At 30.0% G+C, this 17,090-nt stretch overlaps 4 protein-coding genes across 4 annotated transcripts in view; 3 read left to right on the top strand and 1 right to left on the bottom strand.

Annotated features, from left to right (window-relative positions):
* Positions 1 to 7,340, top strand: part of LOC113364084 (protein zer-1 homolog) — a 14,348-nt gene extending 7,008 nt beyond the window's left edge. The window contains exons 7-12 of the mRNA XM_026606545.1: positions 5,467 to 5,638; positions 5,764 to 5,925; positions 5,987 to 6,148; positions 6,218 to 6,367; positions 6,469 to 6,727; positions 6,785 to 7,340. Of these exons, the coding sequence (XP_026462330.1) occupies positions 5,467 to 5,638; positions 5,764 to 5,925; positions 5,987 to 6,148; positions 6,218 to 6,367; positions 6,469 to 6,727; positions 6,785 to 6,972 (1,093 nt within the window). The 3' untranslated portion in view covers positions 6,973 to 7,340. The remainder of the gene's footprint in view (positions 1 to 5,466; positions 5,639 to 5,763; positions 5,926 to 5,986; positions 6,149 to 6,217; positions 6,368 to 6,468; positions 6,728 to 6,784) is intronic.
* LOC113364083 (protein melted) overlaps positions 1 to 17,090 on the top strand; it is a 66,015-nt gene that overhangs the window by 38,956 nt on the left and 9,969 nt on the right.
* Positions 8,849 to 11,241, top strand: LOC113364085 (TBC1 domain family member 7-like). Its single transcript, XM_026606546.1, has 6 exons — positions 8,849 to 9,038; positions 9,159 to 9,343; positions 10,208 to 10,389; positions 10,457 to 10,552; positions 10,635 to 10,764; positions 10,963 to 11,241. Exons 1-6 carry the CDS (start codon positions 8,849 to 8,851, stop codon positions 11,071 to 11,073), a joined length of 894 nt encoding a protein of 297 aa, XP_026462331.1. The 3' UTR covers positions 11,074 to 11,241.
* Positions 12,249 to 15,147, bottom strand: LOC113364159. Its single transcript, XM_026606640.1, has 9 exons — positions 15,138 to 15,147; positions 14,936 to 14,990; positions 14,690 to 14,862; positions 13,952 to 14,088; positions 13,539 to 13,891; positions 13,008 to 13,276; positions 12,669 to 12,943; positions 12,403 to 12,611; positions 12,249 to 12,318 (listed from the first exon to the last, which is right to left on the bottom strand). Exons 1-9 carry the CDS (start codon positions 15,145 to 15,147, stop codon positions 12,249 to 12,251), a joined length of 1,551 nt encoding a protein of 516 aa, XP_026462425.1.

Genomic DNA, 17,090 nt, shown 5'->3' with positions numbered 1-17,090 from the left:
ATGAAATTTATTAGTTTCAAATTGTTATTGCTTTCTAATTATAACTTATTAAACTTGAATATTACATCGTTTATGAGCTGCTTTTGTCCGGTTTTGAAAAGGTCCTACCAAACCATTATTGATTTTTTTAAACTGTCCTATATCAAAAACAAATTGTGGTTTTTTAAATGAGTTTTTTTTATATATTCAGTATTATCTTCAATATTTACTATTGTCTCATTTATAACTATTATATATTTTGTAACAGTTATAAATACAAGAAAATTTTATTAATGCTAGTAATTTCCATATGGCCAAGTGCCAATTTGGATTTGATGTAATATACTATAATTATATACAAAATTTGGCATCATTTTTGCTATCGACTTTCATTCAATGTTAATTAATTTATTCATTAATGATAATACTTGTAACTGATTGATTATAATAAATAATTAGTAATTGACGGGTGATATTCAATGCTGCAGTATAATTAATGAGGCTATTTTGACCTCAAATGGCTATAAGAAAGAAACTTTTTTTTCAATTAAATACAAAATTCAAATTGCTAAAATTTTAATATTTTTTTTCTTATTTCAACAATAACAATATACTTATAGATTATACATCATAATCTATAAGTTAAAACTTTTTCTTAGCTAAACAAAACAATATTAAACTAAATAATTAAAAATAAGTATTTATTTAATATTTATGTATGAATTTATTCTTATTTTTCTATTTCTTTATACTAGGTTGATAGAATACCACAATGACTATGGCTACGAAACTAATGACAAATTTGCAAAGCTCTTTACACACTTGGAGAATACAAAAATTAAAACATGTCACTTTAAGAAATTCTATGATGACTGATTCCGGCCTCCAGTATATTCTAAATCATGATCTGGTCTCTTTACAATTATCGAACTGTACTAAATTAACATCTCAAACTTTAAGTAATATAAATTTGCATTCAAAGATCTGACTTGTCTGAGTTTTGGAAATGATACATCGATTATACCAACTTGTACAGCTGAATCGAATTGGCTCATATTCAGAACTACAGGTAATAGATAACATACTTTTTTTTAAAAAAAATTATATTGCAGTTATGAAGTGAAGCTCTGAAATGTTGTAAATGTCTGAAAATGTATAAATTGTGTGAAATGTTGTAAGTTGTCTGAAAGTTTTGCCAATTTGTTGATTGCTACAGGTAATGTAAACATACTTTTTTTTTTTTATATATATGCAGTTTATGAAGTGAAGTTCTGAAATGTTGTAAATTGTCTGAAAATGTATAAATGTCTTGAAAATGTTGTAAGTTGTCTGAAAGGTTTTGCAATTTGTTGATTGTACAGTAATAGATAACATACATTTTTTTTTTAAATGATATATGCAGTTTATGAGTGAGCTTGAATGAAATATTGTAAATTGTCTGAAAATGTTAAAATTGTCTGAAAATGTGTAAGTTGTTGAAAGTTTGCAATTTGTTGATTGCTTAAAATATAGTAAATTGTCTGAAGATGTTGTAGTTCACTAAAAATGGTGAAAGTTATCTGAAAATATAATAAAATTCTGAAATTTACATAAAATCTGAAAATGTTATCTCTATTTTCTTTTTTCATTTCTAAGTTTCACTTCTTCTCCTTTGATAAACTCTAGTTTAATTTATTTATGTGATTTAAATGTGAATTTATAATATTCTTTTAGGATATGTTATACAAGCTCCTGTTCTTAAAAAACTGACAATTCGAGATATAAATTTGAAGTTATCAGTGTTGTTGTCAAATTTAAAGAATTTAACGTACTTAGATCTATCACAATGTCATATCAGAGGCGAGTTTACACATTTAGAAAAATTAAAGTCTTTGAATTGTCTAATTTTGTATAATGTGGACCATTTGGATGAAGCTATAGATACACTTTGTCGATTAACATCTTTGCAATGTCTTGATTTATCACAGTCCAGTGAGAGAGCCAATCTTTATGAGGATGAAAACCAAGTGAGAAAATTATATTTAACAATTATTGACCTTGTTCATAAATATTAATATTTTTTACAATAGGTTTTAGCCAAGTTGATTGATTGCTTACCTCGATTAACCCATCTGGACATATCTGGTACGAATCTAGCAGGTACAGGCGTAGCCATGTCTTCTTCCAACATAAATAACAACCAGTCAAATCAGAATAGTGCAAACAATCCATCCTTAAACAAGAAACTTAACGATATAGTCAGTGATGAAGAGGATGAGAATTTTCTATGATGCTGATTATTTTGATTGCGTCTCTGATATTCCTGGATTAAGTAAACGGATGAGAAATCCTTTGGAATTCTTAGGATTGTATGGTACACTGCACTCAGCTTGCCAAAGGCATGATATTCCTGCCAAAGTTGTAAGTAGAAATAAATAAATTTATTTGTTTATTTATACCTATTCATATTTCATCAATTTCTTCTCAGATATCAGGAGATCACAATGAGAGACAAATTTTAGTAGCAGCTCAAGCGTATCAGGAGAGACCTGATATTTTAACAAAGGTTTTGAATGATTTGTATCATTTATTACGATTTGAAAATTGTTCTGAAGTTTTGAGAGCTTTAACGGCAGTTTTAACAGCAATGGATCGACATGTTTCTTGCAAACATATACAGATTTCTGGCAGGTATAATAATAATAATAATATTAATAATTTATATATATATACTAGCTGACCCGGCAAACGTTGTTTTACTAAATAAGGTATATTTCTAAACCATTTCTAGAGAATCAAAAATATTAATGCTTTAAGTGCATAAGGATGTGTTGTTTGAATGCTGTATACAATTAGGTATTATAAAAACAATAAACCCCATTAGTTTGTCTATATTTTGTCAATACAATCCAACTGCAAGTTTTATACACTTTCTATAGAAAACATCATATAATCCAATCTAAGTCTTTTTTGATCTTTCGACATATTGATTACGTTTCAAGTTTTTCAGATTCTTTTTGGATTCTGGATTTTGTGTATAATTGTAAATAATATTACTGAGCTTATACAAAATTTTCAAATTTTTGCGAGGAGAGATAAAAAATGTATTAAGTATTTCTTCTTTGACCTGCTTTTTGAAAAGTTTCAAGTTAAATTAGATGAATTAAAGTAAATTTAATAAAAAGTATATATGTAGAGCAGGGCGAGGCACAAAGGTCCAATTTGACTTTGAGCAAATATAAACTATATTGTGAAAACACATAGCACATTTTTACAGTGATGAAGTAGAAGTCAGTTTACTGAACGTAGTCAGATAATTGTTCGTTTGATATGTCTTATTTGTTGTGATATAACAATTATATCACAACAAATAAGACATATCAAACAAACAATTATCTGACTACGTTCAGTAAACTGACTTCTACTTCATCACTGTAGAAATGTGCTTTTTTGACGTCTTTCAAAAATTTGTTACCTAGACCTTTTTATCCTATATGCGGAGTAACCTGTAACGGGCAGGTGGCAAAAGGTTTAAAGCCTTATTATAATTTTAAAGGTATTTTACAAAATAATTACATTTTTAACTAATGCTAAAACTACCAACGGAAGAAAATACTTTTATTATCGATTTTCAAAGATTATCGTTTATCTCCTCCATTTCAAAGATTATCGTTCTCAAATCAAGGTTGTAGCTGGCTATACATCTTTTTTTCTATACTTTCAAATATTGTTAACTTTACTGATTTTTGGTGCATCGGTGGTGAACCTTTTTAATCCCGGACCTTCATATATTACTATCTATTCTGCGATAAATTCTGGGAAGTTATAACTGGAAAAATGTTATTCGACAAAATGTTCATTTGATCGATACCAAATTTAGGTTCTGAATTTAAATAACATAAATGAAAAATAATATAACCTAGAAAATATTTTATAAATACCAATGAGTATACAATTATACAAATGAGATCTTTCAGAGCACCGTGTTTGAGAAAAATATGCCAAAAAGTGCATTTTCATATTAACATATCAAAAAAGTTGATATTTTGAGTCTCTTAGTAACACTTGCGGCCCGTTTACTAACGTTTTTGTATATAAATAAAACTACAAACAAAACTACTTACTACAAATTTATCATAAATAAATAATATTCGCGTAAAGGTGCGTCCACACCTAACGAACGAACACGAACGAACATGTCGAACAAGAAAATACAAAGAAGAACGAACAGGAACACAAACGAACGCAAAAAATTCCAAACGAACTTGAACAAGCGCTTAAAAGCAGTGAGCGCTTGAATTTTCGTTGTTCGCAGATGTCCGTGAAACGTCAGTTTTATTATTGATATGGATGTAAGCTTTAATCATACGGCATTTCACTGGTTTTTGTGTGATTTTTGTTCGTGTATATTTTGTAAATATACTGTAAATAAATATTCAATTAATTTCACTCAGTTTTTGTATTTAATATTTATTATTTAGAGTTTTTGTTTATCAGCATTCATATTTGGAGCAAGCTGAACATTCCAGGCTTGAGCTAACTATACTCAATTTCATACTTCATCCGAACATATATGTTGGAAGGTCTATGTATGATAAAAATGTTTGAATTTACTGTAAAGACTGCAATCATACTCTTCTTTTATCTATGACTGCAATTTCTTCTTTACTGCAGCTGCTGACATCCCAAACGTTTGGCCTACACTTCCCCAAGCATCGTTTTTTTTTCTAATAATTTATAAAAAGGGTCTTTAGCTCCCATATTATAGGAAACTTTTCTATTTCATTATGAAGGGATGAAATTACGGCATTTGACCAGGCCAGAATATTCAAAATTTTCAAACGGACACAAGAATAAAAGGAAAGATTATTAAAAGGGGCAAAACAGGAAAAGCTAATAACAGATTATTAAATTTAAAAAAATTATTATTAAATTATTAAAATTATTAAAACAAAAAATGTTCGTTTGCGTTCGTTGAGACGTCCCCACTGCACATACGAGTTCAACATGAACGAACATTCCCTTTTGATGTACCGACAAGTTGCGGAACATTGCTCGCCATGTTTGTTTATGTCGTTCGTGATCGTCGTGGCGTCCACACTATGCTGTTGCCGTTCGTTCTGGTAGTTTTTTTATGTTCGTTCGTGTTCGTTCGTTAGGTGTGGACGCACCTTAAAACATCCTATTAAAAGCTAATGAACATCATCTGTCAAAAGCGTTTGACATTCACGAAATTGCCACCGTCCATTGTTTTATTTAAATTACGCTCCTACAAAAATTTTCAAATTAAAAATGTAAAGTTTCTACGCGGATTTGAAATAATTTCTCACCTTTTGGACTTTCTCTGGATTGGCACGAATTTTTCAAGACTAAGAGTGGCCAAATCGATTCAGCCGTTTTCGAGTTTTATTCGGACATTTGAAAGAGAGCTCCATTTTTATATATAAGATATATATATATATATATATATATATATATATATATATATATTTCATTCATATTTTCCAGTGCAACGTTGTTCTATATAGTAAAAGGGAAAGAAAAGACTCAAATTGGTTTAAGAATGAGGCAACATATTATCAGAACTTTGTTAAATGGAATGGCCAAACATCTTGAAGATGAAACAATGATGAGAAATGGATGCTTAACATTGTGCCAATTCAAATTGCCGCAAGATGTTGTATGTATTATCGACATAAATACATATTAATATATCTAATTTTTGTTGTAGGACCTCATAATATTAGAAACTATTACAGGTTATTCAATTTTGCCACTTATACCTAGATATTATGTTTGTTTCAGTTATTCCAATACGAAAAATTAGTGAAAATCCTCCTCCATGGTGTCTCCGATTCCGACCAAGGGGGCTTCGTTCAACGAATAGCGATTTATTTATTAAATTCGCTGGCTTGTCAAGTGGATAACAAACAAAAGCAGTGCTTGGGCGATATGGGGGCTATTTCTGTAATAATAATAATAATATAACTTTGTATTCTTATTAATCAGTTGTGTTGTTTTTGTTTAGAAAATGTTGTGGATTATCAAAAATCGTATATTGCGGCACATTTGCGATGATGTCCTGGAAGTGGCCTGGTCAACAATGTGGAATGTCACTGATGAGACACCGGCTAACTGTTTGAGATTTTTAGAAGGCGATGGAATGGACCATTTTATACAGTGTCTCATTGTAAGGGAATTCATTTTATTTGTCAGTTTAAAAAGTTGTTCATATTAATAAATATGTTTTTTTCTTCAGCAATTTCCATTTCAAGAAGAACTGTTGAGAAATATGATGGGGCTCTTAGGAAATGTAGCTGAAGTCAAAGATATTCGGCACAGACTGATGACTGCTAGCTTTATTAAAGTTTTTTCTGATTTATTGGATTCAAAAAGTGATGGCATTGAGGTTGGTTCATATAAAAAGCGATATTTGATTTTGTATATATATATACATATATATAATATGTATTGTGTATTACCATTGTATTACTTTATTACTTTTTGTAGGTCAGTTACAATGCAGCAGGTGTGTTGTCACACTTGGCCTCCGATGGCCAAGAAGCTTGGGCTAAGGCTGGTCTAGAAAAGGAACGAGATGATGTATTGCAAAAGATGACAAAGGCCATAGAGCGATGGAATCTTTCGGCTGAGAGAAACATCAATTACAGGAGCTTTGAACCAATCATGCGTCTGGTTAGATGTTATGATACCCCTGAATGTCAACATTGGGCTGTTTGGGCTTTGGCAAATTTAACTTTAGTTTATCGTAAGTATTTACTTTACCACTTGTTTATTTATCACTTATTTATGCTATTTTTTTTAGCGACGAAATATTGTGATCTGTTTGAAAGCGAAGGGGGCTTAGTAGAACTGGAGCGTCTCATAAAAGATGATAGGCCTTATGAATCCGTCAAACAACTCGCCAAAAGGGTTCTAGAGAATTGTTCTGTTAACAAAATGTATCCTGATAATCCTCCTGCAAGAGTTGAAGCAATGCTTCTTGATGGATAAGTGGAAGGAAAGTAAATTTTGTTGTACATAATTTTTATCTGAGAATCTTTAGTTGGTGTAAAAGATGATACTATAAACTTTGGCTCCACTAAGTATGGTATAAATAGTGTAGCACTAAGAGTGTGTACGGTAACTGAATATTTTTTGAATTTCTTTCATGATTGAGATTACTGTTGATGAATTTGTTGAGCTTTATGACAAATATTAATTTATTGACATTGATACAATTTTATTATTGAAAGCGAATGGAAGTTCTTTTAATAAAGGATATATAATTATAAATTGCAATAATATATAGTAAAACCCTGTCAAGACGATTTGTCTGAGACCTGAGCTGGTCTTAAGTGATAAAGTAAAGTTTAATATGCGGGATGAGAAAAATAATGCACTTACTACTACATATTTTTATGTATTATTTTCTAATTTTGGCATATGTAGGTAATAAATTTTAAATATTACATTATTTAAATTATTCACCTATTTTGGTTTGGAAGAAAAATTTAGATGCAAATTTTGCAGTGCTTCTATTTTTAAAACAAATTATTCAGCCATTTCAAACATCAAATTCATGAACTCATTTTTGATGAAATCATTCAACCAGAAGCGTACTGTGAGAAGAGAATAAATATTTGTTGAGGAGCCCTTCAAACAGTAAAGATTTGTCATAAATCAAAAGTAAAAGAACCTTTTGACAAACTGATTTATTAACTCATTTACAACTTCTGCTCCTAGGGACTTTTACCAATCTATCAATCTGCTCTACATTTTCCTTTCTCTGCACAACTGTAAATTTTCTTATTGGATTATTGAAGTTCTGCAGCTATGTTTGTGATTTTTAATAAATAGTTTCAACAACTCTATTCTATTTTGAAGAATAGTACCTTCTTTAGCTTTGGCGTGTTAAACGTTACGGCAAATCATTGAGATATATATTAAAATATGTTTTAAAGTGCAGCACACCAGCATAAAGAGCCTATCCTATATCCCAAAAATCACAAGCATGATCGTCTTAACGGTGTTTTACTGTACTTACATATAAAGATATATTTATGTATAATTATAAAGTTATGAATGAATTTATAGTAAAATAGTATATAATAAAAAAAGTTATTATGAGAGAATGTAATGTTTTCTTATAATTTTCAAAAATGCTTTATTTAATGTTTTCGGTTTTGTAAGATGTAGCTATTTATTCTTTTGTAAATCATAGATTTTAATAAATATAAATGAAAATATATTATTAACACGTCAATGGTTTTATTATAAATTAATTACTGCTAATAATTAAATAATAAATCTGAAGAAATTATTAATAATTAATAAATTACCAGAATTAGATAATCATGCAAATGATTAATGAAATGTTAATCAAAAATAATATTAAATAACACAAGATGATTTTGTATGAAGGTGCTGAAAAATTTATATCGATAAGTGTTTGCAAATTTACTGAAACTACAAAGCGTAACTCATCAATGATTGTAATAATACTAAAAGGAGTATAAATCTACTACATAATGATTGTAAAAATACTACAAAGAGTGTAAATCTACCATAATAGGTGTAAATCTACTACAATTAATTATTTGTAAACAAACACGCCATTTTTGTTTATTTACAAAAATCATCTGCACAAACTGACATGACTTGGATAAAATTTGTGTCATGATGAAGTATTTATAAATAAATAAATATATGTATATATACAGCTTAAATATAATTTAAATCAATATCTAATATCTAAAATAATTAATATCAATTTGAATTTTAAGTAATAATCAATTTTTTTTTTTTTTTTGACAGTTTCCAGTCCTGTAATGACACCAACAGCTGATCTTGACACTTGTGTTATTTGTTTTCTTATCTTTCAACAAAAATGGCGACCGACGAACGAAATTTCAGACTTTTTTATTATGAAAAAGTAGGTTTCAGAAGTGTTGAAGAAAAGAAATCCTTAGAAATTTTGTTAAAAGATAAACCGTTGGATAAAGTTAAGCTGAAACAGTTTTGTTTGAGATTCACTGTGCCTGGGGTACACAGGAACTATGTGTGGAAAATTATTCTTGGTTAGTTTTGATAATATATAGTAAAAACCTATTGCGAACATTTCTAGGGGTTCTACTAAGAACGTTTCTTAAGTTTGCTTTTCTCGGTTTATATAGTTTTTATATATTTTATCCTTTCAGATGTGATACCAGTCTACGCAGAGTCTCATTCTTTTGTAATGTCTCAACGAGAAGTGCAGTACAATGATTTACTACATGCTTTAAAAGTTATGAGAATTGTTGATAGCAATACTTCGAAACCAAGATTGTTTATAGCTATGTGGCTGTTGGAGACGAATAGACTGTATTTTGATTTTAACATACAGGTATTTACTTATAAATATTATCATTATTATGGGAGCTTTGTCAGTAGGCGTGAGAGCACTATTTTATCTATGTTACCTAGCTTGTGCTAAAATGCTTTCTAGGCCCATGCCTTGACTTTCAGTACCCTGTCTTTACTCTTCTTGTGTAAATCATCAATAATTTGCATTCTTTTTCTTCTTAATCCATTAAGTTCTTATATTTCACCTTGATGGCAGCAGACACTCTCTTTGAAATATGGATTCGATCCCGTTTACTTTCTTTTAATGATAGTGCTCAGTAGAGTTCCACTTCTTCACTTTTTCTTCCACTTTTCTTAGAACTTCTTCATTTACATATATAAATATATTTTTTGTATAGCAATATCAAAGATAAAATACATTTAACAAGAAAGAAGAACATTTTTTATGAATACAATTGCTTGGATTGTGACTTTTCATATATTGGACAGGCTTATGAAAAACTAGATAAAACGAACTATACAACATAAAAGAAGCCTTGTTCACCATGCCATTTTGTAAAACAACAGTTTTGATCTTAAAAACCTTAAAACATTATTTAAACAAATAGATCTATTCAAATATAGTATATCTGAATTGATTTTTAATTATTTATAAGAAAAATACAATAAATTTAAGAATATTTCTTAATATAGTACATGATTTGTACTTAAGTCATATAAATATGTTATTTTAATAATGTTTTATGCTTGTACATAAATTAAATATATTGGCAGTTGAAATATTTCTATATATTTGCGACCAAAGTCTCAAAACGTTTGTGACTTCAATATTTTTAACAAATAGTGTAAAAAAGAATGCAGTTTTCAGTTCAAATTGTAATATATATTATATACTATTATTTAGAAAGAGAACAGCAGTTTAGTGGCTATATGTGAGGCTCTGCTTCAAGTTTTCAATAGTGATGCGGAGGTATATTGGGTTGCCAAAGGCTTTTTCCAATTCTCCGAACAAATTCAATGTGATATTCCAAAACATAGTGATAATGTCGTCAGACTAATTGAGAAGGAGGATAATGAGTTATATAAGTATGTTAATTTGTTATATTATTTTATAATATTTATGTTTGTTTTATTAACAAAAGTTTTTTCCCAGACATTTACAAACAATAAATGCACTGACAGGACTGCCGATATCAAACTGGTTAAAATGTTGTTTTGCTGGAGTACTGAACGAAGCAGCTCTTGTCAAGTAATAATAAGACAGGACTGATTATTTAACAAATATTAATAAATATTTTTGTAATTTATAAATTTAATGTTATATGTTTTAGAATTTGGGACAAAATGTGTGGTGGTTCCATAAAAATTCTCGTATTTGTGGCTGTGGTTCTTTTTACAAATTTGAGACGCTCATTATTGAGATGTAATGATTTGGATGAAGTCATATCTTGTTTGGGAAATGTAAGTACAGAAGATGTTTACAAATATTTTTATTTTTAACTTCCCAAAGAAGAAATTTGTTTGTCAACAAAGTTTGGAATAATGAACAATGTCTATCATCACAATTCTGAAACTAGTTGAATATCAATTCTTATTATTTAAGTCCATTACAATATTACTTACACTTGGTTTTATTAAAATATTGTAATCTTCTTTTAGATAACAGAAGAAACTGCAGAAATCATTGCAAATAAAGCGATTGAGCTTTGGCAACAGAATGGAACTCCAATGGAGACATCACATTTGCACCAAAGTAATAAACCAAAGTAATTGGATAAATTAAGATACAGTATGTAAAAGTATATGCATGTTAAAATTTTATAGTCTATTGATCTATTTACAAGTGATATTCGTATGTAAGGTCTTAACTTGCACTAGGTTTTAGTGGCAACTTGCCTTAAGAAAAAATCTGGTGTTTTTCCTAATAAACTAATTAAACATGCCACTTTTAGTTACCTGAATGTTTATATTTTTGTCATTAAGTCAAGTCGTTATCTTTAAAATATCACTTGTAAATAAATCACCTAAGTTAAGAATTTATTCATTTTGTTTTATCTAAAATCGTCTGTTATTTTTTTAATTGTGAGTTGCTCGCCATTTTTGCAATAATAATTAAATAGTGTGATAATATTTTATGAACAAGTTAAAAGGATATAACAAATAATATTAAATACTCTTATATTTTACAAAAAAACGTCAACTATATATATATGTAGATTTTTATATCAAGAAATTCTTTAAATAATAATTACAAGTCAAAAGTATATATTTATAAATAAGGAAATAAATATAATGTAAAACGATTCCAGATAGTCTCTAATTTAATAGTTAATATCTATTTTAAATATTAATTTACTGAAGGAGAATTTTTGGAAATAGTACTGGTTAATTTTTGGCAAAGATCAGCCGCGCCGTTTCTTCGTGATTCATTTTAAAACTTTGTATCGTAATTGCGTTTATTACCTTAATGAACGTCTTAAAACATTATAGTCCTATGAAAAATGGTTTGATTATGAAAAATCATTAAAGAATGGAAGAATGGACCATGTTTTCAGGACATACACCGTGTATGTTCTAAGCATAGGTTAGTGCACTATAATTCATAAAATTCATATATTATAAGCCTGTTTGAAGTGGAAGCAAAATAAGCATTTGAAATTTTATCTATATATTTAAATCTCAATCTTTAATCATTAAGTCATATATTTACACATTCAAGGGTTGTTCATGCATCTTACCTCAAGGCAAATCGCCACTTACAACTAGTTTACAAAATATTTGGGTTGCCAGAGCTAAATGTTTTCATATCGTTGCCTTATTCTAAAAATGTGATTTCTTTTAGATGATAATAAATATTTTATGATAAATAAGAATATGTATATGTATATATGATCCATTGTGCATCATATGGCGTTGTGAAAATTTATATTTTATAAAAAATGCCATTAGTCAATGCCAAATTCATTTCTGATCCATGGATACTGTACTGGACAAGTCTTGCAGGTTCTAAGGATCCTGCAAACAAAACATATAATTAAATAAATAAATATATATATATATATATATATATATATATTTATATAACGTTTATTTCGTTACCTGTTTTGTTGAAGAAGTCTGCTGAACAATTTGCAATTGTTCGGTACCTTGCACGGTCTTTCGTCAGGCGCAAAATGCTTTTTTGGGCATTTCCAAGGCTCGAAATCTAAAATTCGTGATAATGGTGTTGGTTTCCTAATCCATTCTAAAACCTGATGCATGGTGACCAGATAAACGTCGTTTCTTCTTAAAGCTTCATCCAAAAATCTCTAAAATAACAGTGGTTTATAATTTGTTATCAATTAAATGTAACTTTTATTAATTACTTGGAAAGCATCAAAGTTTCTCCTTATCTTCAACCATGAACTTCTGAAGTGAAATCCAACAGGAGCCCTATTTGTCTTGTAACTTCTGACAAAAGCCAAACTGAATGATCGAAAAGCTTCCTCACCAGATATTCTGGAGCCACATTCTGTATTTGGATCCAATATTGCACATGTTGGGTCTACACGATTAATAGGCCCATCCATGGGTGCTATTGGATTGATAGGGAATTCCCAGATACCAGGATAGCTGCGGGTTGGACATGTTTGATATTCTCCTAAGAATAAAAGAATCCATTTATCCAAATTAGTGTTTCATGTTGATATTATTGAGTTCTATACCTATGCATTGATGGGGCATCTTGTACTCCAAAGTGTAAGGCCAGTATGTCCCATTACTTCTCAGAGAACTGTCAAATTCAAAACCAAATTCCTGCATCATCAAAAACTGTCGATCTGATCCTGGTGCTAAAAACGGGGCTCTCGTACCCCGGATTTCTTGTGATCGGACTGATGAGAACCTTCTGGCTATATTGGCACCTCCGACCATTTCATCAAACCAATCTTCTATTGTTGCATTTCTGGCCCACCAATCAGAAGGACCACGGTGCCTGAAAAATAGCAATAATAATAAACATTTTCAGACTACATTCTACATTTTCGGACGATCTACTATTTTTTTAGACTATCTATAATATTTTTATATAAACTACAATATTTTAACACAATCTGCGACATTTTCAGAAAATCTCACAGTATTTATAACATTTTCAGTTCCTCTGCAATATTTTATGGTAAAGTTGAACGTTGAACGCAACCTTGTCAAAAGTCGCCTTAGAAACTTCCCTTCAATCTTTTATCCTTTTCACTTACGTTACTGAATTGACTCCAATTTCGTGTCCATCGTGCCAAATCTTTTGGACGCTCGCATAATCGGTATCTCGGTGCGTCAAAAACCACGTCAACCTCGGGGGGCACCCATTTGGATTCCGCACGAGCCCTTGCGGAAACAGGCCCCTCGACAGAAGATCATAGTCGTCATCATCTTCTGATGAAGTCACGGATCCGGTTATAGAAACGTAGATGATTTGAGGAGTTTCCGAGGCTGGAAGGCCGCCTGGTATTTGAGAGGCCGTGCAGTAGCATTCTGGCAGATGGCACCTGAAGGGGTCGCATGGCGGTGCAGAGTGTTTGGAAATTATGTGGGTGATTAAATCACAGTGTCCCTGAAAAGAATAGGAAATTGATGATAAGATAAATTACCACTTTCTTGAGTTAATATATACCTCATCAGATCCATCAGGACAATCGAGAGCTCCATCGCAAAAATACTGTTCTGGTATGCAAGTTCCGTCTCCGCATCCAGTCTCTCCTGGAATATCACAACCCGCCTCCTCGAGCAGAGGCTTTGGAATTTTCTCTTCTGGAAAATAAGGCGAATATTGACATTTGAAGTAAAACTTCTTATGCTACTTCCAACAAGGCTGCATTCAACGCAAGGTGATAACAAAATGTAAATTGTGGGAAAATCTTATAGACTGTCTGCAAATGTAGTAAATTATCTAAAAATATTATAAACAGTCTGAAGATGTAGATTGTCTGGAACTGTTGTATGTTGCCTGAAAATGTGGTAAATTGTCTTGATATGTTTATTTCTTGATTGTCTTGAAATGTTGTCTGAAAATATTGTGAATTTCACTTCTTCCTGGCGGAAACTTCTTTTTTTGTCCCATTTTCGGGTATAAATAAAATAGGCTGGCTAAGTGTTTGTTGTTTACTGACTGGTTCATATTTTTCACATTATTACCATTTACGAACCGGTTCTCCTCGTCGGTAGAACGTTTGAACTAGATCAACACCGTAGTTGACCTGGATCTGAATTAATGGCTGGTAATTAGTGGAAAATGATACTCGGAGTTGATTTATCATAAAAACACCTCTTAGTAAATAATGTCTTTAGCATGTAAAAGTTCATTGGCTATATACAAGAGTAGTTGGCGACGGTTTTATTTTATTATTCTTACCGGCGGTAATGTCGCAATTGTCGACATTGGCTTGAAAATCGCAGATTTGTCTCGAAACGTCGAAAAGTAATCCAGAACTGCATCGAAATTCGAACACTTCGCCATCGAGGCACAAAAAGTACTTGGAGCACTCTTCGCTCGTCCAGAGCCTGTGTGCAGACCTTGCGGGATTTCTGATAATAAAATAATAATAATAATAATAATATATATATATATATATATAATGCGTGTGTGTACAGATTTTACCTGTAAAATCTGCCTTCTTCGATACACGGTATCGGTTCAGAAATTGTGTCATTTCCTGGAATTAGAAAAAATCAGCCATTTATCAATTATATATATATATATATATATATATATATATATATATATATATATATATTAGCTGACCCAGCAAACGTTGTTTTGCCATAAAAAATATTTCTAAATATATAAATAGTTTACCCACTGCAAAGCATGCTACATATAAATACTTCTGAGTAAGATTAATAGCCTTTGCAAGTGCCAACCTTATCTGAAGCTGATTTTATTAACTTCCCGTAGGGTAAGTTATCATAATGGGCCGAATATCTAAATTGAAAATTTTTACATTTCTCAACGTTTTGAAGGTTTCTGAACATTTTGGCATACCTCAGAAAAAATGGATGTGTGTGTGTGTGAGTGTATGTATGTATGGATAAAAATTTCCAGTCACGTTTTTGAGTGCACGGATTTGAATGGTTTAAAAAACATTTGATTCCTATTGATAGGGAAAAAACTGATTAGTTTTTGGCAAAAGCAGGTCCAACAGTTAAGGAGATAAAGAGCAAAGAGTGCAGAAGATTTGAATGATCTAAAAAACATTCAATTAGTAATGATTGGGAGAAGTGTTTATTAGTTTTTGGCAAAGGCAGGCCCAATCATTTTGAAGATACGGAGCTAAATGTAAAAAATGGCAGTTTTTGAAAGAACTAAGCGTCGGATTTAAATGATTCAAAGACGTTCTGCTTGTCTTAACAAAATATTGATTTTGGAACAAAAAATTTGTTTGCTACAACTTTTTTTTTTTCAAAAAAAAATTTTTTTTGTATATCGAAAATAATTCAGATTTTATTTTTAATTCTGACTATAGTTCTAATATACTTTAAACCAATAATTTCAACTTTGCAATTCAGTTTATATAATTCTTATAAATATTAGACAATGTTACAATATTAATAATAATCTATTTGAAAACTTTCAGTATTCCTCGAACATTTCGTTACGGTACGGGAAGTTCCAGCAATTTGCCTTAAGGCACGATGCCATACACCCCGCTAGTATTATTTTTTAATTACAAAATCCGGTAATTTGTTTTTAAATTATATTGTTATGTGGCATGTCTAGCAAATTGACTGATATTGAACAAAATTGAGAAAGTGAAAAGTTTCACATTTTTGCCATAGATTTTCATGGTACCTAGTTTTCTATCAAAAACTGTTATATCTTCAGATTTTAATCCTTTCCACTCGCAAATTTGGGAATTCATATGTATTTTGCCGTCGGAGCGGCGGCATCCGAGTCGAAAGGGTTAATATTCGCTCTCCCTATTTCTTTGCAAAAATTGCTCTTTTTGCAAACCATTTATCAACTATGTACTGTTTGTGCGCATCATCGGAAAATATTTGTACAATGGGAAAATGTCAGGGGTGAACAACCCTTGATATTTTTTTTTAAGTAAAATTCATACTTTATCATAAGGTCAGGAAAATATAATGAAAATTAATATTAAAAAATGGCGGCGAAAACCCTTGATAAAAATAAATTGTTTTTTTGAAGTAAAAACATACATATAAAGAGCAAATATAATAGGAAAAATAATTTTTCTTTTTTTAGTAGAATTCATGTGTTATCATAATGGCAGGAAAATATGAATTAAAATATTAATATTAAAAAAATGGCGGCGAAAACCTTTGATAAAAATAAATAGTTTTTCGAAGTAAAAAGATATATAAAAGAGCAAATATATATAAAAAGAGTTATATGTATTTTTCAATTTTAAATTGTAGAAAATCAAAGAAAAAATTGCTCTCAAAATAAAAAATGTTAGGGGTAGGCAACTCTTGATAAAAATAAATAGTATTTGAAGTAAAAAGAGTTGTATGTGTTTTTTTAATTCCGCATTAAAAAATTAAAATAAATAAAGTTGACCCTAAAATTAGAAAAGGGGTTGGATAATGCTTAATAAAAATAAAATAGTTTAATTTTAAACAATTGGGGAATAATATAAGGCGCCCTTAGGACATACACTGAAGTAATCTTGATTTATATTCTTTTCAGTTTATTTATTATTTACACGTTTATATGAATTTATAGAACTTTCCAAAATAAAATACCACTTATGACTAATTATTTTTAAATTAATATAATTTATGAAAAAAAA

Source organism: Ctenocephalides felis, unplaced genomic scaffold (genome assembly GCF_003426905.1).
Source record: "Ctenocephalides felis isolate EL2017-DRISC unplaced genomic scaffold, ASM342690v1 CF-g0.4_SCAFFOLD_00845, whole genome shotgun sequence".
NCBI classification, from domain to species: Eukaryota; Metazoa; Arthropoda; class Insecta; order Siphonaptera; family Pulicidae; genus Ctenocephalides; species Ctenocephalides felis.
This window is presented reverse-complemented; position numbering and strand designations above follow the sequence as displayed.